The sequence below is a fragment of the Dermacentor andersoni genome, chromosome 1, assembly GCF_023375885.2.
Source record: "Dermacentor andersoni chromosome 1, qqDerAnde1_hic_scaffold, whole genome shotgun sequence".
Taxonomy (NCBI): Eukaryota; Metazoa; Arthropoda; class Arachnida; order Ixodida; family Ixodidae; genus Dermacentor; species Dermacentor andersoni.
In genome coordinates this window covers 33188412-33214880 of record NC_092814.1, presented here as the reverse complement: position 1 = coordinate 33214880, position 26469 = coordinate 33188412, and the positions used below count along the sequence as shown (strand labels likewise).

The following is a 26469-nucleotide window of genomic DNA, read 5'->3' as shown; positions in this document are numbered from 1 at the left end:
AACACAGATACACATACAGATTTATTTCTCTTCATGGTACACATATACAATATCACAAAGAGCGGACACTTAGCAAGAAGCTCCTTTCTACTGCTTGCAAACCACCCTACGCCCGTCGTCACACGTTATTCTGATAGGTGCATCGTACAAAAAAATTGCAGAGCAGCACCGATAATTATTGGAAGACTGATTGACAGTGAGGTCAAAAAAGAGGCAGAGTAAAAATAAATAAAAGAGTCATGTAACGTAGACACCTTCATGGTATAACGTACTTGTTTCAGTAGACGAATAGTACAAGCATTCATAAATGGCGGTAATATTGTAACATTGACTTGTAAAACAAGTCACAATATTAATCACTTAACAGTTTCAAATAATTAAAGCTTGTTAATCAGTATCGCCTTTGAGATCTGTTCAAAATAAATATTATTTTCATTAAGAATGTTACAGAACAAAAGAGAACGAGAAAGAGAACAAAAACTATTAAAGAAAACAACAAGGATATACCAGTGCCCCAGAAATAGCGCCACATAAAGCTGGAGATAAACCGTGAAGCGAGGACATCTATCGCCCGAGCGTCGGAGGCAATTATACTAACTGCCTTTGCGCAACCTACAGAAAGAGGTTATACGTCATTGAGGGATTCGCAATGGGCGCGATATTGATGTGTCTTGTGACATAGCGCTTTGTCTCACTTTGTTCTATTGAACTCCACCCCGTGAAGATGGCCTGTTTCACAAAAAGGATTTATCATGGCCTGAATGCTGTCGGTGTGGCAACTTTCTTTTTCCTGCTAGTCTAGCCCCGCACATCTACCGTTTGCAGCGCTCCCAACCACGCGGAAGTCTATATGTAGACGCTATATATAAGCGGCGGAATAATATATCGACATTACCCTTAAGTGCTATAAAAAAACCCTTACTCGAATACTTTCGCGATTTTATCGCTAAAAATGGAAGCGTGTCACGGCACAATGAAGAACACGCTTTAGCATCGAAGCTTGTAAATGATGATGTCAGACGCCCCGCTTTCAAATCAAGTACAGGCAAAGACAAAGAAGAAAGAAAAAAACGCACACACGCACATTCGCAGCGGTATGTTATCTTGAAACTGCGCTTCAGTCCGCGGCCGCTTCACCGACAAATGCCACAGCACTGCGAACAAAGTCATTATCCAACTTTAGGCTAACACAGCCGGCACGAAGAGCGATACCTTCTCTGCTCCAGAGCAGGAAACTCTCTGTGTGTGGTAATGCGAGCAAGCACGCGAGCTTTTCTTTATTGCCATCATTCTTGGTGGCGTATGCGGTGGTGAGCTTTTAAGGTGTCTGTTTTTATTTCTGTAGCACGGAGAAGCTACGTGTGCCAAGTGATCACAAAAGATTCCCCTGTACTAAAATGAATGCCTCTCGTTTCTTATGTTTCGCGGAACTATAAAATGTTCGATAATTCCCTCCCTGTCTACAGCGCAGGAAGAGCGTTCCGTGACTGAAACAATTAGCCGTGCAGCCCGACGGGAGAGTCGATGAAAAAAATGAAACTGTGCAGCAGTGATCGGAGAATCGCGTTTCGTTGGCTATTTTCCCCTGCCTTTGCCAATGCATTAAAAATGTTCTTAGGATTAAATTACGTTGCACCGACGGGAACTAAGTGATGTTTCTTAGGCCACACATTCTAGAGAAAATGATTTGCTAATAATTGTGCACCTGAATCTGTGACATGCATATGCGAGCCAGAAGGTGTTCTTTTCTTGACCTGAGTTGCGTCGACTGCCGATGGCGATGAAAACGTTTTTTTTTTCTTTTAGTTATTAGAGAGTTTTAGTTTAGGGGACGCAAGTGGCTTGCGCACGCAAGCCGCTTGCGTCCCCTAAACTAAAACTCTCTATTCTCCGTGCAAGGAAATAACGCAAGAAGCCCGCAAATGCACGCAAAATTGCCACGCGACTGGTCACTGGAAGCACTTTGCGTGTACTCGCGGGCTTCTTTCACGATCGGAAAAAAAACTTTTATGTAGCACGTATTGAGCAAACAGAAAGCTGTATCGGGAGTTTTTCATGTAGCTCTTCAATTTTCTCATTGACAGTTCTAATCTAATTATAATATTTTAGAAGTTTATTGATTAATTAGGACTAATTATGTAGTTAAGTAGAATGAAAAAAATACAATCTGAGTATCTCCAAGCAACGGCAAACAACATTGCCTTGGCTCTATCCAGCTACGAGCCATTCGAATATTTTTAAACTCTGGGTAAAGTTAGCTGGGACGCCCTGTATGCCAGAAAACGCACCACTGGTGTGGAGAGTTTTAGTGAGCGTCTTAAGAAAAGCAACTTACGAAGACATGTGACCGCGACAGTATCCACATCAGTTTTCCAGGAAAGATTATTTTCTTTATATAGAGTCCAAGGCATTATATATAGGGTCCAAAGCCAAAATTATTGTTGGCTGAATAAAGGAAGAACAGAGGGCTTTTCTTTTGTGTTATTGTCATGAAGGTGCCTTTGTCGTAGTTAATTGGCATTACCACTCCGCAAAACCAAGAAAGCCACTCCTAGCTCGAGAACGAGCTCGGATAGCCAGAAAAGACGCAAAAATGAAAACGGGATGCATCCGCCGTCGATGAAGTTTTTGGACCAGCTCGTCGTGAGGTCATGACTTTTGAAAAGGGCCTGCGCGGGCCTAGTAAACGTTTTACAGTTAAAGATGCACTACGTTGAATTCCAAAAGAACCAAATACTGAACTTAGGAAGTTTTAAATTATTTTACTGAGCACCACATTGGGGATCCAAAATACGGCAATATGCCTTGAAATTTATGACGTCACACTGACGTCCCGACTGGGAGGTTTTGACACGAAACTAAAAAAAATTAAACTTTGACCTCCGTTTCCTCTTCTTATAATCAACACATATTACCGCGAATTCAACGAAAATAGAGTTTTTAAAGAATACATTATCAGTGTAAAAATGTATTTACTTTTTATCGTTAGCGTAGCTTTAAAGTAGGAACGACAAAGTCCATGTACTACCCCATAATTCATTCTCATGCTGGCTGAACCGCCGAGCTGCAGCTCTTGTACACAACCGCGCCAGAGTTCCTTCTAGTAATTATTGCAGAAAATTCTATGGAGTTTTCTACAAAAATTACTAGATGGAACTCTAGCCCTCCAATCGGTTTGATACCTGACGGTCAGTACATGCATTTGTCTATTGTCTTCGTGACTTCAAAGGCTCTCCTCTAAAGTTGTTTACTACGCTTTGTCTTTCTAAACTTTCAAAGCACTCGTACTTTTCTAAACACATAAAGGTAATGAGTCTCTGCCCGCATGCGTAATCATCTTTATCACGCAATGTTTTCTTGAAAATAATCAACTTTCCAGGACACAAAGCTGTCTGAAGACAGAAGAGCACACTTTAGGCAAATTCATGTAATAACCCTTCAATGCTGGCTGGACCACCATAGTTGAAGCTTTCGCAGACACTATATACGCCATAGTTCCCTCATGATAATTCCCTCTGTTAATTTTTGTGGGACATTGTAAGGCTGGTATTGTGCACGAGATAAGCCGCACTAAAAAAACGCCGCATTAGTCAACAAGTATGCAAGTATTATTTGCCTGATCGGGAAAAGAAACCGTGAAGTAAAGTTTAGAGTGCCCAAGTGGTGACTGCATGATCGTTTAATGGATCCCACGCGAAATGGCCTATTTATCGTGTCGCGTCGTGTCGTGTCATAAACAATACCGTCACCAATGAACATAATCAGTCAATTTACCCACCCTTGTGGCTCACTGGCTATGACATCATTCTGCTGAGCGCGAGGTCGCGCGTGTGATACTCTGCGGGACATACTGGACTTTTTCTTTCTTTCTTTTTTTTTTCTTGCTCATCCACCTATCGAGACGAACACATCGCCAAAACATCAATAGAAAGAGCCCAGAATATCCACGCCACCAAATGTCCTTAGCCTTAGCGTTATCATTCGTTTTGAAGCCTCTCCTTGCCTCTTTTATTTCTTTATTTCTGCATTTCTCGATGTTGCTGAAAAAAGGAGCTTAGTGATGTAACCAGCAATAGTCAACCTGAACGCTAATCGAAGAAATTGTGCCAGGTTGAATGCAGGTGTACGCGCACACAAATGATTCAACAGGCGAGCCATGACCGCGTAAGCACCTTTGCCAAGGTTCTTTTCACCTCGAATAGGGAATTCAGCACAGGCTAGCATTCGGCGGGTAGCCTATACGCAGCGAGTAGGGGCGACATCCCGCGAATACTCACTACTACGTTTGTTTCGCCGAATTAGTTCCCTGCAGCACCGAACCAGCGGTGGTTCTCGTGTCATTCAACGACTTCGTTCGTGGCTCCAATACCAAATACCTGTATTTGCCGCTCTGTTCGCTCCGAGGGCGGCAGAAGACTTCCTGGTAGGACTGCGAATCGAACGGCAATGCAGTGCACTGCGCAGCGTTTTCAAGTGAAAGCGACCGACTTTTGTGTCTAGATTAGCCGTGTTGCCTTTGTTATCGTCAATAGTTTTATGCAAACCGTTGACATTTGAATGTTTTTATGCTTTATTACATTTCATCTTCTCGTCTTCACTCCCATGTTTTTATTTTCGCACCATTCCCTCTGACGTATGCCGGTGAGATATCGTGCACCGGCGGAGCTTCCCTTACTGCGTGTGTGAGCTTCGAGTTCGTGAAATGAAAGTGTCAGGAAACACTGCATCATGTCATGCCGTAGCATCAAACCCACTCAGCAGCGACAGCATAGCAGTGGAAACTTCACTCCTGCAACATAGCCAGCGAAATAAGAGAAGACAGCCTGCACAGCTAACCATACAGAGAAAAAAGCAAAAGAAAGCATGTTCAGGTTTATGCTTAACTCCGGTGTTTTCGTCTGTTAAATAATTTTTTTAACCTCTTTTTAATCATTTTTTCCCGCTTAGCTTTCCATACTTGTCGCCGGAGCCACTGTACAGAATTAAGAAGCCCCAGCGCGCGACGGACGAGTAAGCAATGCAGGCATGCAGAAGAGAAAGCGCGCATTAACGCCCTAATGAACGCGCGTGGTTGTGTTGGCGTTTGCGCAACACGCCCTTGGGGGAACCGCGAGGGGCGCCGCATGGAAAACAAGATCAGCCACCGCAAAAAAATTAATGGCGGGAAAGAAACTGGCTCGCACATGTAGCGTTTGTGCGAGGTGCAGTCCTTAATGGGACGTTCCTTTTACAGTTATCGTGCACTTTTTTCTCTCTTTTTTTCTAGCTCGTACGCGCGGACTTCCAAGAAGGTGGTCCTCTCTTTCTCTTAACGCTTCTTCATACGTGTATATAAACGCATTTCTGAAACAAGCCCCACTAATGCGACGCGCATTTCGGTAAACGCTGCCTACGATGCAGGTGCCGCGTGATGAGAGGCGCGTCAGTGGTTCCTGGATTCCTTCAAATTTGCGTTCTGGTTTTGCACCAGCCGTTAAACTTTTTCCGGTGCGATACTGAAAGAAAAAAACAAAAGGCAGTGCGTCTGCATTCTTTTCCGGCCACCTGGCGGAACTGGGCGTCTTCGCCTTCAGTGAAGAGCCTTGTGCAGCAAAGACCACACAATGCAAACTATACAGTAAGCTCATTCGCAGTTATGCATGCTACTATCTAGCCTGTCGCTAGGACATAGATACTTGGTTGTATCTGAGAAATTCCGAGAACTGTAGCAGCTGTATTTTCCCAAGGCGACTGAAGTAAAGGAAGAATGGCGTTTGCTCTAAATAGAGTGGATACGATCGTTTAATAATTAAGACCTCCGACTTCATTTATAGTTTCAACGTAACAATCTTGGATATTCTTTTTTCAGAGGTGCGTTTTTGAATGAAACAAATATACGAGGAACATAATTCTAACCACACGTGTTTATTCGGAGTATAGCGGAGTCCTAAATGAGTGCTACCTAACCGCAATGTATGAAAGGCTGATGCCCTGAGGTGGTCTTGTGAATGAACCGAAATATCGAGGCAAAACTAAAACGTAGAAATGTGTATGTTTAAATTTACAATACGTTACTGACACGCTCATATATCTCCGGGTTTCAGCGCTGTGTCACCATCACTATAAATCAGGGAGATATTTGAACATGCAACCTTTTTTGTTTGTGCGTTTGTACTTATCTTGTCTTAATGCGGCTATATGACAGTGGCCGCAAAAGAGGGGCGAAGAGTACACCCCCCTATGTATGTCAAAGTACAAACGAAGAAAAGCCAGAGGGTGCCAGTCTTCGCTTGGTATGTCTCGAAGCTTTTGCATTTACTTGCTCGTATTCAATTTCTTTCTTTCTTTTTTTCTCGCGTCAGCTTACGAAGTTCGTAGGTGGTCACAACAATGCGTAAATAAAAGGCTTTCCGTTCAAAGCACTCAAGTGGTGTTTAGCTGGTGCTTGACCTTCCTTTTAGTTTTTGCATGCCAACCATTCTCGTTCCCTGTAAAAGAAAGTTTTTAGCCTTCGAGAAAGTATCGAGGCGCTAGGGAAGATGAAAGGTGCAGAAAAACGATTGGACGTGCTACAAAAGTCAGTGTTTCAACTCTTTCTCTTCCTCCTTTCCCCTGACCCTCCAGGCGCCGCTCTACGATTCCTCGTTTTGCCACTCGCGTGTAACTTTTTTTTGTGCTCCTCGTCCTCGGGCTTCCCATCTCGTCCATGCCATCCAGGGCACCCTTGTCTTTGCTTGAGCAGTAATGCCTTCTCGATAGATTGAAGAGCTGCTCTTAGAGCCTACAACAAATACAAGCGGCACCGTGGGGATCCTCTTGATGTATCTCTGTGCGCCGGAGCTGGCCTAACGCTCTCCGGTCCACCTGCCGCAGGGACGCAAACTTGGTCCCGGCTGGAGGCTGATCGCTCCCCGCCTGCTGCCCCCTTCTTTTGCTCGCCCCAACCGTCCACTGATCCCAAAGTGACCGCCGTGCCACTCTTGGCATTTCTCCACTACTTCGATGCTCTCTCTTTTTTTTTGCCTTAGCTTCATCCTATCTATCCCTAGCCGCTTCGTCATGACTTTCCTTTCTTCGTTGTCTTCGGACATGGGTAAGTGTTTTCAAAAGCGGCTTTAACGTGTCGCACCTCAGTTTCCTATGTTTACTACTTCCGTTTCAGTCTTTCTTGCTCCTCAGTGGTGCAAAAGTTGTTCTTGTACCGATATTATTATCTATCGTCCTTTGCGTCAAAGCCGTTAATGTTCGTGTTTCTTCTTGGTTTCTGGCGATAAGTTGCTGTCGCAAGTAGACGAGCTCGCGCAGTTATAAATGGGTTTTAGAAGAGTACCACATGTTGAATAAGAGCGTGCATTGACTGTTCACCAGTGCAAGACTAACGTGGTGAGCGTAGAGAGATAGAGAGAAATAAAAGCAAACGCCGGGTGGTTAACCAGATAACAGCTCTGGTTTGCGATCCTGTACTGGGGAAGGAAAAAGGCGTGTGAAAGAATGAAAGAAAAAAGAAAAGAAAGCAAACGAAGGAAATAATGTACAGAGGACCATGGGGTTCGAGCAGCTGAAGGTAGTTAAGCTAAACATATCAATCAATCAATCAATCAATCAATCAATCAATCAATCAATCAATCAATCAATCAATCAATCAATCAATCAATCAATCAATCAATCAATCAATCAATCAATCAATCAATCAATCAATCAATCAATCAATGAATTCACCTAACATTAAACGTGGCTGGTTCAAGTTTACAATATGGGAGCGCCGCCACGATACCAGTAAAGTCATATAATTGGAAATTTAAAACACAGCAAAGAACGTTAGGCACAGTAAATAAGCGGGCGCTTTCATGAGCGTTCTTGTCAATTTTATGTGTTTCTTTGTCGTAGGCCGTATTTCAGCATTTCCAGTATACAGAACAGCTTAAATCACATTTTGCTCATATATTTGTCAGATTTTAGCAAAGGCTTGTGGAGCAAAGTTACCATTAGCGGCTTACCTATTTATTGCAGAGGAAAAAGAAAGAAAAAAAAAATGATTGTGCACGTAGGCGTAGATCGTTACATCCCGTATTTCTTTCACGCTTAATACATCGTCTGTGAAGGTGCTCGGCGACTTTTCCTTTGCACGCAGCCATGTCCGCACTTTCAGCAGCTGTACTTAACATAAATCGTGCTCTCGTCATAAAAACGAGAAGAACAGTCAATGTACTTCTCAGTTAAGGCGGCGCCAAACGCATTTCCTACCGTCACATAAAAAAAGGTAGCTTTTAAGTGGGTGATTACTTGGTAAGGTTCTATAATCTACTTCACCCTTGCGGTCACTACGACACGCAATAACTAGCATAAATAAACGGGGGAGGGCAGATGGTTGGGGATGGAGGGCGAGCGGAACAAGGTTTCGTATTTTGTTAAGAGCGCATTTCCTGCACCGAGTTGTTCCGGGCAACCATCACGAGAAAACGGGGCCGTAATGCTGGCTGCTCAGGGAAAACACGCAGCGAAAGGCGCTACTAAGGACAGCGAAGAAAAACTAGAAACATCGATGCACCACAGTCGAAGGAGAGGACGCGGGTGCGAGGCGCACTTCGTTTCAAAACCGCGACCACCGGCAACATTTCCTGGAGCAGCAGGCAGGCCAGCGCCGGGCGGAGCATGGGGTGCTTAGCGCCTGCAGACGCCATGAACTGAGATGGCAGAGTCACGGGGCAAAACCGCCGCTGTAGCTCGTTGCCTGGCGCAATTTTATCCCGCACACCTGAATGGCCGTGGCTGGTCCGAGCTGGACCGGGGCACTGAATAGCGGCGGGGAGATGTAAGCGTATCTCCTCGCGCATGCGCGGAGAAGACAGAAAAGAGAAAGGAAACAATAACTGAAAGAACAAATCGCTTCCTCGTTTATGCGGTGCCACGAAGGAGCGGGTCGCTCCATAAAGGATCGTAGCGGCGAGGTGCCTATACCTAGTCTCCGACTATCTCAGCACCTCCTCTGGTCCGCTGAAACGGGAGAGGCCGACATTAGACGCATGTCCATTTGGTGACTTTGTGGTTCCGGTTTTACCGCCAGGTCGTCACTTCTACCGCTTAACGTTTAGCTCTGCGATGTGATAAACGTGTATATATATATATATATATATATATATATATATATACTAAAATTACTTGTAGTTTTTCATCGAGTTAAAGAAATGATAAAGAAATGGGAATTAAAGTAATATCATTAATAAAAATGGGGCCTCGCGGCTTCCTTCCTTCTGCTTCTTTACATAGCAAGGGTCTCGATACGGCAGCTTCGATGCCTTCAGGTAGCATGTGTGGGTTTATTGACTAGTTGCCTTCACCCAAAAAGTTCGTGTAGACCTGCGGCAGAAAGGATTTTCCACATCCGCCGCCAAGGCCGTGAGTGGTGGCGCTGGCTAACAATAATTGAATTTGTTCTATTAGTAACACTTGAATACCCCAGAAAATGGATGGAAAAACGGCGGCGCGCTAGCTCAATTGGTAAGAGCACCGCACGCGTAATGCGACGACATAGGTTCGCATCCCACCTGTAGCCCATTCTATTTTTATCCACTTTCATTTCCATTGATTTGTCATTTTTTTATTTCAATGAAACACTACAAGTTATTTCCCCTATGGTGTCCTTGGTGTGATTGTTTGTTGGCTTCTTATAATATATATATATATATATATATATATATATATATATATATATATATATATATATGTGTGTGTGTGTGTGTGTGTGTGTGTGTAGAGAGAGAGCGCCCAAAACTGCAGTGACATAAGAAAACGGCACCATGGCAAGAAAAAGGAAACGAAAAAAAATTCATCGAAACATTCCTTCATTCCTTTTTCTTTTTGTTGTTAAAGCTCTTAGGCTCATGTTTTTCTTTATGCGTTGTTGCATCTATGCTATATTAACAAATTTCTGTCGTAACACCCGTTTCAAATATCAGTAGATTCTTCTAAGCATAATTTGCTGAATGTATTAGGTTGGCAGGACCTAGCAGAGGCAAAGCTTCTTTTTTCTTTTCTTTTTTCAAGAGTCGGGTGCCTACTATGCGCTCTCTTAGTACATTGAGCCTTGTCTAAATTACAACGTCGCTGCACGCCACCTTGAGTGCTCTAAATTCGACGTGAAAGAAAGAAGCGCACGGTGAAAGCAGTAGGTTATTTCTGGCATAATACATAGTACGGCAGTACGCAGCAAATGATGTTGGAAATGTTATCGGCAGTACCAAAGAAGTGAAAAGGAACGTCTCTGAATGAAAATAAGGGGGGTAACCAACGCTCTCTTGCGAAACTTGGCATAAAATTACTCTACTCTCTTATGAAGTATGTCATATCGCGTCCGTCCTGTCTCTTCATGTTCACGACACATGGGCAAAAGCAATAATAATAAGTTTGGCTGTGTATCATTTGCAGTTGAGAAGCACGGAGCCTTAATTATGCTTGCCGCTGAATACTGATTGAAATTCATGGTTTCACTGTGTATTTTATTTATTTTTATTTACAGAATACTATAGTCCAACATGTGGCCCAGACAGTAGTGGATTTGTTTGTAGAGTATTGATAAGCAATACAAACGTTCGAAGGAAAAGAAGAAAAGGAAAACAAAGAGACAGCGCTGTCACAATAAAAAAGAAAAACGATGTGCTATGCAAGAGATTGCGTAGGGTGCAATAAAATCAATGAAAATTTCTCGTAAAAAAAAAAAGACCGAGGAAAAACTTTCGATACCAGTAATCCAGACTTATCAAGCCTTTTCATGCTGTGTAAGAAAGAGTGCAAAAATTTTCTTTTTGAGGCTGTCTGTCTAACTCAGTTGCATGTCTACTCCTGTATATCATTGAAATATGGTGCATCTGAGATGTCTGCCCTCTAATAAAAAAAGAAAAAAAAATATTAGGGGAGTTTTTTCGCTCATGAAAATTATTTTGTTTCTACTGGACCGAGTGCTTATAACTAATGTCATCTCATTATCTCACAGCTATATCAAACTACAACTCGTAATAACCCGGAAGCACAAAGATCGGCGTTGCTTGTTATTAACATTTTTAATCTTACGCAAACAACCTGTCCGTCTCAGTGAATCAAACCAAACTTATACCGCTTTGTGTCATCTTTCCTTTCATCGATGACAGTCAATTACAGCTAGTCAGATTAAACCTGCCACGCTCTAACCGTCATGGGTATCTCGACGTTTCTGGCGTTCTGCCACGAGGGACTTGTTCGCAGTTTCTATTTCTGCATCATTCCGATGGTGGTGGCTGGGAGGAGAGGAATGGAGAAGAGGTCATAATGCGAAAGTGTGACTGTATTCAGATATATCATAAGAAGCCAACAAACACTGACACCAAGGACAACATAGGGTAAATTACTTGTGCTTAATAAATGAAATTTGTTAATTTCATTTATTAAGCAAAAGTAATTTCCCCTATTCTGTCTTTGGTGTCAGTGTTTCATGGCTTCTTATGACTAATAAAAATCGGGCCCCTCGGTTAACCCCCTTTCTTCTCGTGTATTCAGATATGTATTCTGAGCACTATAACATTTGTAATACATTTGCATTGTAACACTTACAAAGGGGGACATATTCATATGTTTATAAGTACCAACTGGCACTCTTAGTCCTTAGCGATGGTATTCCTCCATAAGTAACGATAGTACGAGGCATGAGGTAACTTGAAGTCTACTGCTTACGTAATTCGCAGAAAATTGACAAGTGCCAACAGTATGTTACTCAGGTGCCAAGTGTCTTGTTATGGCATCTGCAACAAGACAACTGCGCCTGTAGTCAATCGTATATCGTCCTGCATATTTTAATAACATCGATGCTATGTTTAGAACTTTTAAAAAATGAACAAGAACATCCAATCTTGTTTCTTTTCTTTCTGCCATCGTTTTCTCCTGCGTCTCTTTCTTTCTATTTCCAGGAAACAGCTCCACTTATTACAAAAAGATGAAAATGTGCACTTTAATACACGGTAATTAAGTTTAAATATATGTAAGGGTTTGACGTGCAAAAAACAACAATGCGGTTATGAAGTACGCCGTAGTGTAAGAATCCGCCAATCAATTTCAGCCACCTCGGTTTTTCTTTAACGTGCACGAAAGTTGAAGCACGCGAGTGTGTTTTGCATTTCGCCGCCATCGCAATGCAGCCGTCATGGGCAAGATCGCCTTTGTAAGCGTCACCAGGTTCAGAGTGCAGGTGCGCTTAACGAACACCAGGGATGGAAATTATTCGTGCAGTCTTTCCGGCGGCTGTGTCCCTCATTTGCCATAGCGTAGCTTCGGGACGTTCAACTACAATCACTATTGTTATCAGCCTGTCTCGTCCCTGTCACCTGATGAAACTCCCAGCCATATTCAGTCAGTCAAACCAACCCCGTACCGCACGCCGCATCCTATGTGTACCACATCCCAACTGTTCAGTGATAAGTGGCATTTGATGACCTCCCCTATTACTCAAAAAAAAAAAAAAAAAACAACCTATATGATCTTGACTGCAGCACCTCGGAAGGTATGTGCGTTTCTTTTTTCACTCTCCGTTCCATTTCTGCTTGGTTTCTGAGTACTCCTCTCGCCAAGAGCTCGACGACAGCCGCGCGTGGGGCTGCTGCGTGCGCGGGCGTGTGAGATGCACTTACCGGTGACGACGAACTTTCCCCAGATGCCGCTCTCGACCTTCTCGCCAGTGAGCGAGTCCTTGACGACGCAGCGGAAGCGGCGCCGCTCATCGTTGCGCGTCACGCCGTTCACCACCAGCAGGCCGCTCGAGAACGCCTGGAATCGGCTCCGATTGGACGCTGCAGGGGAGACCAGCCGCAAGCTTGTAGTACAGCGTGAAACCATTCTTGTATGACTTCACGTAGCGAATTCGCAAAACGAGACGACATGCAACGCAAACATCGAGGAAACCAGGCAGTTTCACGCAGAATGTCCATATTCAGTTTCGCATGAGAGAGAGAGTTTGGGGGCGCAGGTATATGGGGAAAGTCAGTTGTATGGGGTATGGTATAAGACCATTTTCGCCTTTTTCTTTACCCCCGATAACGGAACGAACTTCTGCCCAGCCACCACGAAAAGTTATCTGCTTCTTCCCGTGAGAGCCGTAAAGAGAAGCCTAAGGCATTTCCCGATCAAGTTCATGTTGCCCTGTATATAAACAGCGAAAGACAACTACAGAAGGGTGGCACGTAGGCTTACTGCGTTGACCGAAATGTAAGTACACAGCAAGTCTAAAATGCACTCACTCTGTCCCCCTCTCAGCATTTGGACCACTATTTATACGCAAGATATCGGCAAATTGAGCGCCTACTTTAAATGTTTGATCTAATAAGGCGCTTTTGGTGATGCCAATAGTATATCTCCCAACGAAGATAAAGAATGTTTGCAATGCCATAAATCAAGCAGGGGCTTCAGTGTATGGAGCAAGTTTCCGTAAAAGATTAGGCGTAGCATCAGCGTACTTGTGCAGAAAATGTCATGGCTTCCCCACCTTCTTTCGTTTTGTTCAGTTCTCGGCCTTCCCCACAGTGTATGTTAGCGAAACTGGATCAATCCTGGTTAATTTCTGTGCTTTTCCTGTTTAGATAGAAATCTCGTTCTCTCCCTCTCGCTTTTTTGCAACTGCTCAATATGAACGAGGCGTGAAGAACGAACATAAATATGATCATCGAGACAAACACAAACAATATGAACTGCAGCTATTGCATCTTGTATCCGAATTTAGCTTTTTGTTTGTTTGTTTCCTTACTTGGTTGCTAGCTTGTAGAGAATTCTTTTTCAACTCTAGCTCTCCATCTAGCCGCTATACTCCATGGATGCTGGTTAATACGAACATCATCTTTTTCATTAAAGTCTATCGTGCACTTAGCTATATTGGCCGGATTCACATTGACGGCAGATGCAATGCAACGCGCCCCAGGTATCTTGAAGACAGCGGAACCTGCTCGCCTCTGCTGGTCACAAGTAGCTGCACTAAACCATGCCCCATCATTTATTTGCGGCTAACTGAATACGACTGAATAAAGTCAACGTCTGACGTGATCTAACTGAAAGTGACACAACGAAAACCACCCAGCTTCGTAAAGTCAGCGCAATGCTCTCATGCAGCAGGTCCTTTGAAGAAAGAGTAACGCACAAAGGCGCGTGTTTTGATGAATTATACGCAACTTAGTCGAGAAGTGATGGGCTCTGATATTTGCCATACTACATCTTGGAATTCTGCATGAGGTGCTACGTCAGATACCTTGTGCCTGCTGCGCACCACATTTCTCCACTCAATTCCACGTCATGATGCTTGTGGGTGCACATGAGAGTAGTCGTTCGAGATAAGACCTCCAGCAACGGCTTCCGTTTATCGCTATTCGGACGGCTATTTCTCAGTGAGTGGCCTACCTTGGGGGCATTGTTTGCACAATCATTCGCAACGCCTTTTTCATTGTAAAAGCGCAAAAACAAAGTAAATAACACTGGCTAGCAGGCACTCCTCGCCCCTCGCTTAAGGTGACCTTTAGAGATAGGCTTAAATACAGCAAAATGCAGGCACTCCGCATTTGCAACCGTAATCGCAACAAATATTAATGATGATACATTTCAAGTATAGTTTCTTTTATTCAGGACAAACAAGCATTCAATCACTTCTGAAGGTATTACAGACTTACCGGTGTGCCTTACCACAGCTTTCATTGAAATAAATTGGAACCGCGGCCAGAGTCTTCAACGACTGCAGCCCAGAAGCGTGATTGAGAACAGTGCAAAAAATGGGGTTCGAGGAAGTGAGAAACGGCGCTCAAGTAATAACTAAAGGTTTATTGTAAAAAATGACAAACAGAAATAAAATTCACCGACTATTACCATACTCCATAATGCGAAATTTTAGCGCAGCTGTATACGTGTTTTCATTTCGCGATAAACTGGCTGACGCGGGCAATCTGTCTCCTGCGGCACGTTGCAAACGGAGCGATGTGTGGCGCGACTGCCTCGCTAGTAGGGAGATTGCGAGAGGCGGCGCGTGGGTGACGCGTGGGCGCGCTTGACAGGAGCTGCCGCAGAGAGACCCGCGCTCATGCAGCTGAGCTGATGGATGGATGGATGTTATGAGCGTCCCCTTTGGAACGGGGCGGTGGGTTGCGCCACCAAGCTCTTGCTATTATACTGCCTAATATCCTACCTAAGTTAAACAATGAAAAAATAGAAAAAAAAAACAGTATGAACTACCTCGCCCAAATTTTCTGATCCCCTATTGCGAACTGTGCTTTTGTACGTCTCCGTCTTTTGCCGTTTCCCTACTTTTCTTCCACCAATCCTCCAGTCGCCTTTTACTAATGTCTATTGCGGACATGTTTGCTTTACCACGGCTCCCTCTGAACCCAAGGGCTTCAAGGAGGCCAGTGGTGCCTAAATCAACCGCTGGGTAGACGTCTTCACATTCTAATAAAACATGCTCCGTAGTTTCCCTAGCTTTACCGCAATAAGCACATGCTTCTTCTTCCTTCTTACATCTCGCTTTATAGGTGCGTGTTCTAAGGCATACCGATCTCGCTTCGAAAAGTAATGAGCTTCCCTTTGAGTTATCATAAATGGTTTCTTTCCTGATTTCGTTTTTCCCTCTTAAGTAGTTACTCATGGCAGGTTTCTTTTCCATTGCCGCCACCCATGAGATTAATTCAGCCTCTCTGACTTTCCGCTTGACCTTCTTTGTTGCTGTGTTGTCCACCCTACAGGCCGCATACTTGCTCGTAAGCTTCCTAGTTCTTTTCCTCCACTGTGAATCAATGTTTTTTCCTGTACAGATACCTGAACACTCTCCCAGCCCATTAACTTTCTTCCATATTCCTCAGCCGTTCTTCATACTCAATTTTACTGCGAGCTTCCCTCACTTCAAAACTAGTCCAGCCCATATCACCCTGCACAGCTTCATTTGTAGTCTTCCCGTGAGCGCCCAATGCGAGGCGACCCACTGACCTTTGGTTCCCGTCGAGTCCTAATTGTACCCCTGATTTATAGCAAACAACCGTATTTCCAAAAGTAAGTCCTGGAACCATTACACCTTTCCACATACCTCGGAGGACCTCGTACCTATTGTATCTCCATAGCGCTCTGTGCTTCATTATGGCTGCATTTCTCTTCCCCTTTACTGTTATGGTTTTTTCCTGTGTTTCCATATATCCACTGCCTTCGTTTATCCATATACCAAGGTATTTATATTCTGTTACCCGAGGTATTTCCTGACCCTGTACGGCCACTGTCTGTTCACTGTTTTCATTGAATACCATAACACCTGATTTTGTAACACTAAATTTCAAACCTAAATTGTTGCCTTCCTGTCCACAGATATTAGCCAGACGTTACAAATCCCTTTGCTTGTTAGCTAGCAACACAATGTTGTCCGCATAAAATAAACCTGAGAGCTGCTGCTCTACTACTGTACACGCCTGTTTGTACGAGAGATTAACCCCGATATTACTTCCTTCTAGCGCCCTCTCCATCCTCACCACGTACATCATAAACAGCAGCGGGGATAAAGGGCAACCCTGCCTCAGTCCCTTGTTGATATGAACTTTCTCCTCGCTCCTCATCCCTTCCCATTCAACGCAAACGGTATTTTCTAGGTAAATCTCTCTCAAAAGCTGTAGACAATTGTTACATAAGCCTTCCCCTTCCAGAATATCCCACAAAATGTTGCGGTCTACGTTGTCGTAGGCTCCTGTAATCTCTAAAAAGGCCACATACAACGGTCTGCTTTCTGCTTTTGATATTTCAATACACTGAGTAAGAATACACTGAGTAAGGAAGAGCTGACGCGCGCTACTCTGGCGCCATCTCGTGGCTATCGTCAGCGCAAAATCCGTCTTGCGCGGCACTACGCTTTTGTTATCACGCTTGCGCCGTACCCTTTTCCTCCGCTTTCCGGCTCATGGTTCCTCTACACCCACCTCCTCTGCTTTCCTCCTCGCGCTCCCTTCGCTATCGCCGTCGTTCATCTGCCGCTGCGCTCCGCGTTCGCTTTCGTCCTTCGCTGCGCTCGTTCGCTCGGTTACGAGGGACAACGTCGACGCTCGCCGCAGGAACGGGCGCCTAGGAGCTGCGCTCTAGAACGTTTTATTTTTATTCGCAGTCAGAGTTCATTTGTTAGTTCAGCGCCGTGTTTCTCGTGACGCCAACAAGGTTGTGCAGCGAAAAATACGATTCAACGCACACCACCAACGAAAGGGGAGAATCACATGGCTCGAGTTTAAAGTCGACATCGGGCTCTACCTACGCCCGAATGATTTCGATTGTTCCTTTCGCCGCTCTTATACAGCAAGTGTACGAAATAAAAGAAGTATCCGGCAAAATCCCTTTTCATCTTTCTTAATTTTCAGTGTGTGTGTGAAGAAAGAACGGAGGACAGACCTATAGGTCTCTCCTCTTCTTTTTGTATACTTTGTCCTCTCGATACGTTGGCCCTTCGTCGTTGCGTGCAGCTATACCAAGCGCAAAACCAGAAAGAAGCGATTGCGAACCGGTTAACGTCTCCTGCGCGCGGGGTCGCGTTGCTGCTCCGCCTGGCCGGTCGTTCTCTTCAACTGCGCATCCATGCACGATGGAGGTGCAGCAAGCCGGCGCAGACGAGGGACGACCAACAGACGCGGCGGCGCCGGCGCGGTCCGCACGGTTCCGGCCCATTGTCAAAAGAGGAGAGCGCGGCCGGAGCTCGGACTGTTCCGCGCTCGCCGCTGCAAATTTTCGGCCTCCAGGCGCGCGGCAATGAGCAAACGGAACAAAGAGGACTGCGCTCCGGCGCAGAGGTCGATTCGCATCCTTGCCGCGCCCACATCCATCATTGCGGAGAAGAGTCCATCTTTTTGCGCCATGCTTGTTGTCGTCGTCGTCCTCATCACCACCGCTTTCTCTCTCTCTCTCTCTCTCTCTTTGTGCGCCCGTATTCCACGAGCTCCAGAAATGAAGGCGGAGCGGAACAAAAGCGCCAGCATGTGCAGAAGGGGAAGAACCGCGCGGCGTCCCGCTTTCCCAAGATTCCTTGCCCAGTTGGCTTGCCCGAAATATTTTTTTTTTCTTCGGCATCGGCGCTGCCCCATTCTTATTTTTCCTGTTTCTACTCGAACGAATGCGAAGCGAGCAAGATGACGAGGAGAAGCGTCTGGAGGGCATGCAGTTGGTGCGCGAGCTCACTGGGCAGCGAGTGAGCGAACGAATCGCCTTTTGAAAGCAACGATGAAAATCATTGAAAAGTAGAAAAGAAGTGGCGCCTGCATCGGCTGCAAAGACCTGCGCGCTGACCAACCGACAGTGAGATGGGAAATGGGCCGGCAACGGAGTGCTCAGACGACGGCTCGCTGCGCCCCGTTGTTGTTCCGAGTCTGTGAAGGGAAGAAACAAAAGGTAAAGGAACAAATGCTGCGCCCTTTTCTCTTTCCTGCTCGGGTGGCCGGTTAGAACGGGCATCCGTGAGGGAGGCTTGCGGCGAGGCGGACGACGTAGCGTGATATCTGGCATGGGAACAATTAGTAGGGCTCAGAACTTGTGCTCCATGCCTTCAACTGATCGTATTTCTTCGGCTATGAATTGTTTGGCCTTAAATCGTCGGGATATTGTCCTCTAACTATCAGTGCGATGCAGCTGTCTTGGCAGAAATGTGTAAACTCAGCCACAAAGAGTACGTACGAGTAGGCTTCGTTTGAAGTGAAGAAGCAGGATCACCCTTATAGTTTTCGATAGATTAGCATACACATGCAATCCCAAGCATAACAGTGGCCGACAAGTAAGCGTTGTTTTTTCTCACCTTCCTACCCCCCCCCCCCCTTCCCCCGCCTCCTTAACCCTTTAAGGATTCAACCGCACTGCCGCTTCCTCTCAAACGCTCTGCCAGCGCTCTACCTTTTCTGACGTAATATTGTCTCTGCGCCTCTTTTCATTTTGCTTACGCGCTGGAACATGTATTTTCCACTCCCTGCTTCCAGGCAGCCAGTACTTTCTACGCTATAATGTGATATGTTATTGGGCCTGTGTTTCACTGGTATCGGTAAAAAAATAATAATACATAGTGAGGCTAAGTGATTAAGCACGTGCTTAATCCTGTTATTTTTGTTTTGTCTTTTTGTCCACTTATACCGCCCTCCCTTCAAAACTTTTGTCCGGTGTTTAATGTTCAGGTGGACAAGCCGGTTATCGGTGGATGGTAGGCACAGAGCGGTTTTAACGGAGCGCGCGCTCTGGAGTCTGATACTTATCTCCGTTTTCATCGTCACAACAATTTGAAATAGTTTGAGGCTGGAATATAAAATAGAGGTTTCAGGGGCGTAGGTACATATTGCTGCACAATGCCATTGAAAGTTAACCTTAAGTAAGTAAGTAGGTAAGTAAGTAAGTAAGTAAGTAAGTAAGTAAGTAAGTTAGTAAGTGAGTGAGTGAGTGAGTGAATGAGTGAGTGAGTGAGTGAGTGAGTGAGTGAGTGAGTGAGTGAGGAAGCAAGGAAGCAAGCAAGTTAGTAAGTAATTAGTGCAAGTAAGTAAAGTAAGTAAAGTAATTAAGTGATTAAGTAAAGTAAGTAAATTAAAGCAAGTAAAGTAAAAGTAAGCAAATCAAGTAAAGTAAGTAAACAAGTAAGTAAGTACCCTTATCTGTCTTTTATCTCTCCTTATCACCTTAACGGACATGATCCAACCATTATCGCTTTTTATCAACTTTATCGGACTTGATCCGACCCTTATCAACCCTTCATAGTCCTTATCAACTTTTAAGAATTGTTCCGACGATTACAAGCCCTTATCGCCCTTTAGAACCTTATCCATTTGTGTAAAATTATTGTAAACCGCGGTCAGACCCGTATAACCCTTATCAGCCTTATTATTTTTATCAACTCAGTGACTGCTTATCTGCCTATGTTGCGCGAAAATACAGACAACGCGGTTCAACAAATTGATATGGTTCAGGTATATTCGCTTTCTGCAAGCGTGTGTGTTTAACGCCTCGCAAGTAACGGCTGTTTCACATGACGCGATTATAGGGCGAAAAAAATCGTTCTGCAGCGCACGTCGCAGAGCGATTTTCGCTGCTAGCTTTCACATGCGTTTGCGGCAGCGCGATTTCCGCCGCAGCGATTGCCAAGGTTGCTGCCTGCATCGTTAAATAAAAACAACATGGACACTAGTCAAATATTCGAATTTTCCTATTATTATTCGTTAATAGAATAAGTTCACAATTTTTAACGTTTAAAAGCGTGGAGACTTTACGACAGCTTGTAAATGTGGTGAGTGCATGAGACGCTGCACAACACCGCGAGTATAAGCGTGCGGCTTGTGCGGCGTCGGTGGGGTGGTTCCGTTTAGTACGCTCTAGTTTCGTTGTTACTATGGAAGCCACAACGTTTTTCCTGGATGAGTATTTGCTTTTGCAGAAGAACAAGCTACTGTTGAGTGTGCATGTATAAGCAGCTGGCACATTTTGTAGCGAAGAAAAGGTTGACGACGGTGGCGATCGAGTGGGTATGTGCCTTATGTTGAAGCGGCGTCCTTCTGCCGACCTGGATAGCATGCAGCTTCTCCTTTTAAACGAATTGTGTAAGCGGAAGAAAAGGAACATGGTTATGAAGCTCCTAAGCCGCAAACGCTAGTGTGTACGCCCTATTAGAACATCGCTAAATCTGGCGCGCGACGTTGCTCCACAGAGCTACCAACGCGCGGTAAAACAGGAAAGCGCCTATTTTGACGGCGCTTTGTTTCGTCACACGTCGCGCCGATCGCTGCGACTCGGCGACGGCGCGACCAACTTGGAATCCAGTCGCGGAGAGCGCACGACGTCGCGGCGGTCGCTGAGCGACGGAATTCGCTGTGTCGCCGCCTGAAAATCGCGCCATGTGAAAGGGCCTTAAGACAGTCGGCTTCTGGGCGCCACGCGTTAGCGGGGGTTTTCCTGAGCGAGTCGACATAGAAATGCTCACGCATTTAAAAGTGAGCGCGCATGTTCTATAGCTTACGAAGAAGACAGAAGTTATGGGACGCATTCGTCACTACCACGAGTCTCTCATCGCATAAAGGATGTCCCAACTAATGTTAGCCAATATTTAAAATATATGCAAAAGAACTCTATAAGGACGCCACCAAATGTATGTTTTTGGCTATTGTATGGAGCAAGTCACAATAATGTTCGTATTCTGTTCAATCGCCCAAATACTCAAGAATAATTAACCATCAAACCACGCAAGTATTAACTGTAGGGCAAAACTTTCAATGATAAAGTTGTAGAGCGCTCCCCTAGGAAACATCTAATTCATCAGTTTTCCAACTTCCTATTTATTACGTAATCATCTTTTGCGACCTAAATAAATTTATTATTATTATTATTATTATTATTATTATTATTATTATTATTTGTTTGAACACATATACACATATACACAGTTAACAGGAAAGGGAAAGCGAGGAGCAGGCTGGCAACTGCCACCGGAAGGGGCACAACGCCTGCCTACCCTTCTGAAGGGAAGTGACAGCAACACAGAAATGGAAGATAGGAATGAGGGGAGGAAAGAGGAAAGGAAGAGCAACAGGACAAATCTAAAGACTAAAGTAGAAAACAGTACACTACGCACGTTGTCCTGCCGAGTTTCGACTCTGCAGCCGGAATTAAAGCGACGCCGCGTCAAAGAAAGGCCGCGAAATATGAAAAAGGCACCAGTCAGGCTTCCTTACGCGCAGCGATTGCAGTGCTCTCAAACGTGCCGCGTATGAACGAACAGCACATTTAGCCTGGTGAGCTGGATGATCCACTTATCACTTTCCAGAACCTCCGCGAAGGAAGCAGATCAGTGAAGTAAATCGCACAATCAACGCCTGCGCCACTGCCCTGTCACTTTTTAAACGCCAGCATGCGCTGTTCGTTCATACGTGGTACGTTCGACAACACTGCAATCGGGTCGCGCAAGCGAACATGTCACGAGCTTTTTTTTTCGTACTTCGTGGGCTTTCTTTAGGACGCAGAAAAAATGCTTACGTAACAAGTAGGATGTTCGAAGCTGCTAAATTTTGTTTCGTAGGGCGTTCTACAACTTTCTCATTGGAAGTTATCCCCATAGGTTAAAACTTACGAAGGGGCTGATAATTCCTGACTAATTATGCAATTAAGCAGAAAACAAAAATAGTGTGACCTACCCTGTAAAATAGCCACTGACATGCATTCCGGTGCGTACTCCTAGAGTTATCCAGCATATTTTTAAAGCTTAGCTAAAGTTAGCTTGGAGACCCTGTATACTGCGGTGCTGTGGCACGTTTTCACAAGGCCGAGCACGCCACGTCTTTTGATTCAACACGTTGTGATGCTGCATTAAATTTTCGCTCACTCTGCAAGGTGCACCTTGGTGGCATAGGGACGCGTTCGTCACTGAAATCTTCGTCTCTCGTTATAATGTGCCATTTGGCTTGCTGGCATCAACAAAGCTTCGCTTTCGCCGCTTCTCACTGTGCGTAGGATCAACGTAACATTTTTATTGCGATAGCAATTATGTGGACAGTCCAGGAGCATTTTTGCCGTCGCCATGATGTTCTGTAATAACCACAAAGGCAATGACACCATCGAGGCGCTGTATGCTATATGTGGGAGTGAAAACGCACGCGAGGGCAGCCGACGATCGCAGCTCAATCTGGCGCGCGCGACGAAACAAAGCAGAGAGCAAACGCGCCGTCTTTCGTCGGGCGAAAGGCCGTAGGAGGATGGGAGGGATGGGGGGGGGGGGGGGCGTCGTTGGGCGCCTGCACCAACTGCGTATTTCGCGACCGGGTGCAAGGGCAACTGATGATCGCGGCTCAAGCTCGCGCGCGAAACGGAGGAAAGTGAGGAGGCAGCTTGTGATAAAACCCCTTAAACTTCGTGAAGTAGCGACACTCACCTCCTTCGCCTTCACTCCTCCACGTTTCTCCTCTCTTTCACGCTCCCTCCTCGACCGCTGCGCCACCTACACCGCTCGAGCGTAGCAACGGCGCCAACATGCGCTCCTCGCCACTCCGTGGCGAAAATTGCACTGAAGCACGGCGCGAGGGCCCACATGATGCTATTAGGCCAATAGCGACACGGCTTCGGCCAGAGCGCGTGAGGAGGAGGCAGCATTCTTCAAAGTGTGCCGCTACTTTACGAAGTTTATGGGGTTTTAGCAGGCCCCGCACACTCTCAAGTTCAACAAATGGCCACAGAGGGCGAAAAATCAATCGAGGCGCGTTTCAGCGTAAGCGCACAAGTGGAGCTACTGTAATTTGGTCGAATAGTTTAATTTGTGCTTTCTCTGCTAGGGGCGCTGAACATGCTGAATTTTTTAATTTACACAAACCATTGACATGAACAATCGAGGTGTCTAAGGATGCTTTTTTACCTCAGGCAAATAGGCAGTTGATTTTCTTTTAATTTGATTGTTGAAGCTGCTTTTTAGTCATAGCGTCAAGGTTTTTGTGCTCGATTAACCACCGACAGCCGACAGCCTATTAGTATCGATGTGTTTCCTGGCCGTTGGCGTTCGAATACTACGGCGGTAAAACATTTTCGAAAGCATGCTGGTTTCGTCTGCGAGTCATTACATAGACTTGCTGTACGAAGGTCTACTCTTGGCAAAGAATAGTGCCTCATTTTGTTTAGGCGTTGACTATCATAATGAATGCGGCGGAGGTTGAGGGAGTACGCTTGAAGGTACGTTTTTATGCCGTTGATCTCCATAACACCGTAAGTACGCAAACCGATGTCGCAGAACACCCGATGCATCATTGTGTGTTCTCCGTCATCGCTTGTTTGCTGTATGCCTACTAATTCTTCATTTCTTCAAGTGTTGTATCCTCCTTTTGTCCTTGTTCTCTTGTGCTTCACTTACAGTATGTCGTTCCGTCAGCTGTAATGCTCATTTGCAAAACCAATACGTTTGATAAGACGCAGTGGTTATCATAATTTCACTACACGTGTATTAAGCTGGCACATATGGTTCAGATACAGATACCTGTATGCGAACTTGCACGACGTTGATGCGGAGATTAGGATAATTATGACACCCGTAAGGAAGAGGCAGCTGACGGCCGTATAAGCTGTTGCGTTCTTTCCGCCAAACTACCCGGCCTGGTAGTGCTGTAAAGATGCTGTATAAAAGTGACACGCGGTGACAGGGAAATTATTATACTTAGCAGCCGACCGTACATTTTGTAGCTTAGGTCTTCTTTCTTGTGCGTTTGTGCTACCCTTATTAATGAGCCATCTCTTGACTATGTTCTTGACTATGTAACCGCGTTTGTGTGGATGCGTAGACGTGTGCTTTTTGTTGTACTTGTAAAATGCAAATAAAATATTTTCAGGCTCACTCAATCTTTGGTGTCGTGTGCATTTATTCCAGTCGAGGCCATCGTGCCATCTGGAAACCGCATTCTGTCAGTAGCCCTACACGAAATGCAACAGCTGGAGCGCGGCGGCACAATTTAACTCAGGGTAACGGCGGCGTAATAAACGAGAAACCGCTCGGGATGCCCTTAAAAGTCAGTTCAGAGTGTGCCTTAACTCGATATGACTCAGCGCTACATGTATTCTGCTGCGCCTCGATCGTGCTCCCGCCAGTTTGGTTGCTGTGTGGCAAACGTAGCGCCTACATAAATGTAGGCGCTACGTTGCCGAGGCGCAGCAGCCAGACACCCAGTAAAGCCACAGACCCAGTAAAGCCACAGAACACCTGGTAAAGCGTGTGCAAACCTGGTGAAGCGTGTGCAAAACCCTGTTTCCGTTTCCTGTTGTACAGCGCCACCTGTGGTCACATACTTTAGTTCACGACGCCACCGCTACGCTTATTTCCGTAGCACTGTGGAAGGTACAGTTTCCCTTCTCTAAGTTTGTATAGGTGTTCTGTGGTTTTAGCTCGCGAGGGGGGGCGGGGGGCGGCTTCTACTCCGCCAACTACGCACTTCTCGCGGCGGCCCGCGGTCGCGCGTGCCGTATCTTGAAACCGATCTGCAGACGGCTCATACCTTTGCGCGTGCTGTTTTCTCGCCGCTGTTAGCGTTGGAGCGATGGAAAGCATGAAGGTCACTTCGCTTGCTGCTGCTGCCGGGCTCGCTCACATCAGCGTTTTGTCAGCGAGTGTCCGCGGTCATCGGGTCTGGTGTGTTCATGTTTCCCTGTGCGCGCTGACACCATGCTTGTTAATTCAGTTAGTAAGCGAATGTTTCTAAATTTACACGGGCGATAAAACTACTATCGTTACCTCGTACAACGGTCTACTAATTTGCTGTCGTAATTGATGCTTCGCCTTTCATGCGAAATAGTAATTTTTGTTTTATTATCCTCAAGAACTGCCCGAAAGGCATTATCGGCGTCTTCGTTTGCTATGACGCCGCCGTGACTTCGCAGCCACTGAAAGGTCACGTGGTGTCCTTTCTCATGTGATGTATGGAGTAGGCATCTAATATCGAATACGAGCTGTTCGTATGGCCCGCGACGCAGAGCTGATAGCACAGATTGTAGGGCTGCCTTTGAGTCACTGAAGATTGACCATTGCCGAGGTGGTTCCCGATTGACGAAACAAAGTGCAGCGCGAAGGGCAGCTGGTTCCGCAGATGTCGATGTCGTTGGGTGGTCAGTCCTAAAGCTGATGGTAATAGCTCTTGCTGGGACAACCACAACACCGGACGAACGCTGGATGTTTGTGGAACCATCAGTATAAATATGTACACTGTCCGCATACCTCTCGTGCAGAACAAGCAGAGGCAGTTGTTTCAGCACAGGCGTCGACAGCTCAGACTTTTTCCCGATTCCTGGTACACTGAGATGTACTGTGGGGCTGATAAGACACCAGGGGGGTATCGATGGTTTAGATGCAGCGGTGAAGCCCAAGGGAAGTTTGTCGTTGTACTTCACGATAGTTTTAGAGAATGATGCTTGATGCCTGTCTGAAGGTAGTGTCTGAACGTTTGTCATTGTACTTGACGATACTTTAGAGAATGATGCTTGGTGACTGTCTGAAGGTAGTGTCTGAAGGTAGTGAAGACACAAAAGAAGAGGCCATACCACTTTCACGGTCCGACGAAGCCAGCAGACTTCGCGTGCTTGCACAGGAGATCGCGCTCTCTCTATGGTGCACACCAAGCATGCAGACCAACCGGAGCAATCGTCATTACCACCTGCCCTCTTTGATGCATGTCTGTATGCCAACTGGACTCCGCCGAAGATAGGCCACTCTGCTTTATCGCTTGTGGCTAGGGGTGGCATTCACGAAATCTTACTCATTTCGCATTGGAATGGCCGACAACGCTCTCTGCAATGCCTGTCTTTGCGAGGAGACGCTAGAACACGTTCTGTGCGACTGTCCTGAGTATAATGTTCAGAGGCAGTCCCGGCGTCCGTTCTAGCGCACCTTGACAATAAACCATTGTCAGTTGAAACTATTTTCACATGTCGCCGACAGAAGACATCGCAGCAGAAAGCGACGGAGGGACTACTTCGGTTTTTGAAAGAGACGGGCTTGGA

General features: G+C 45.6%; 1 protein-coding gene across 1 annotated transcript in view; it reads right to left on the bottom strand.

The window, feature by feature from the left end:
- Window positions 1–26469, bottom strand: part of LOC126546074 (cell adhesion molecule Dscam1-like) — a 706711-nt gene that overhangs the window by 245478 nt on the left and 434764 nt on the right. Inside the window, exon 4 of the mRNA XM_072286086.1 lies at window positions 12633–12791. Coding sequence (XP_072142187.1) covers window positions 12633–12791 — 159 coding nt within the window. The remainder of the gene's footprint in view (window positions 1–12632; window positions 12792–26469) is intronic.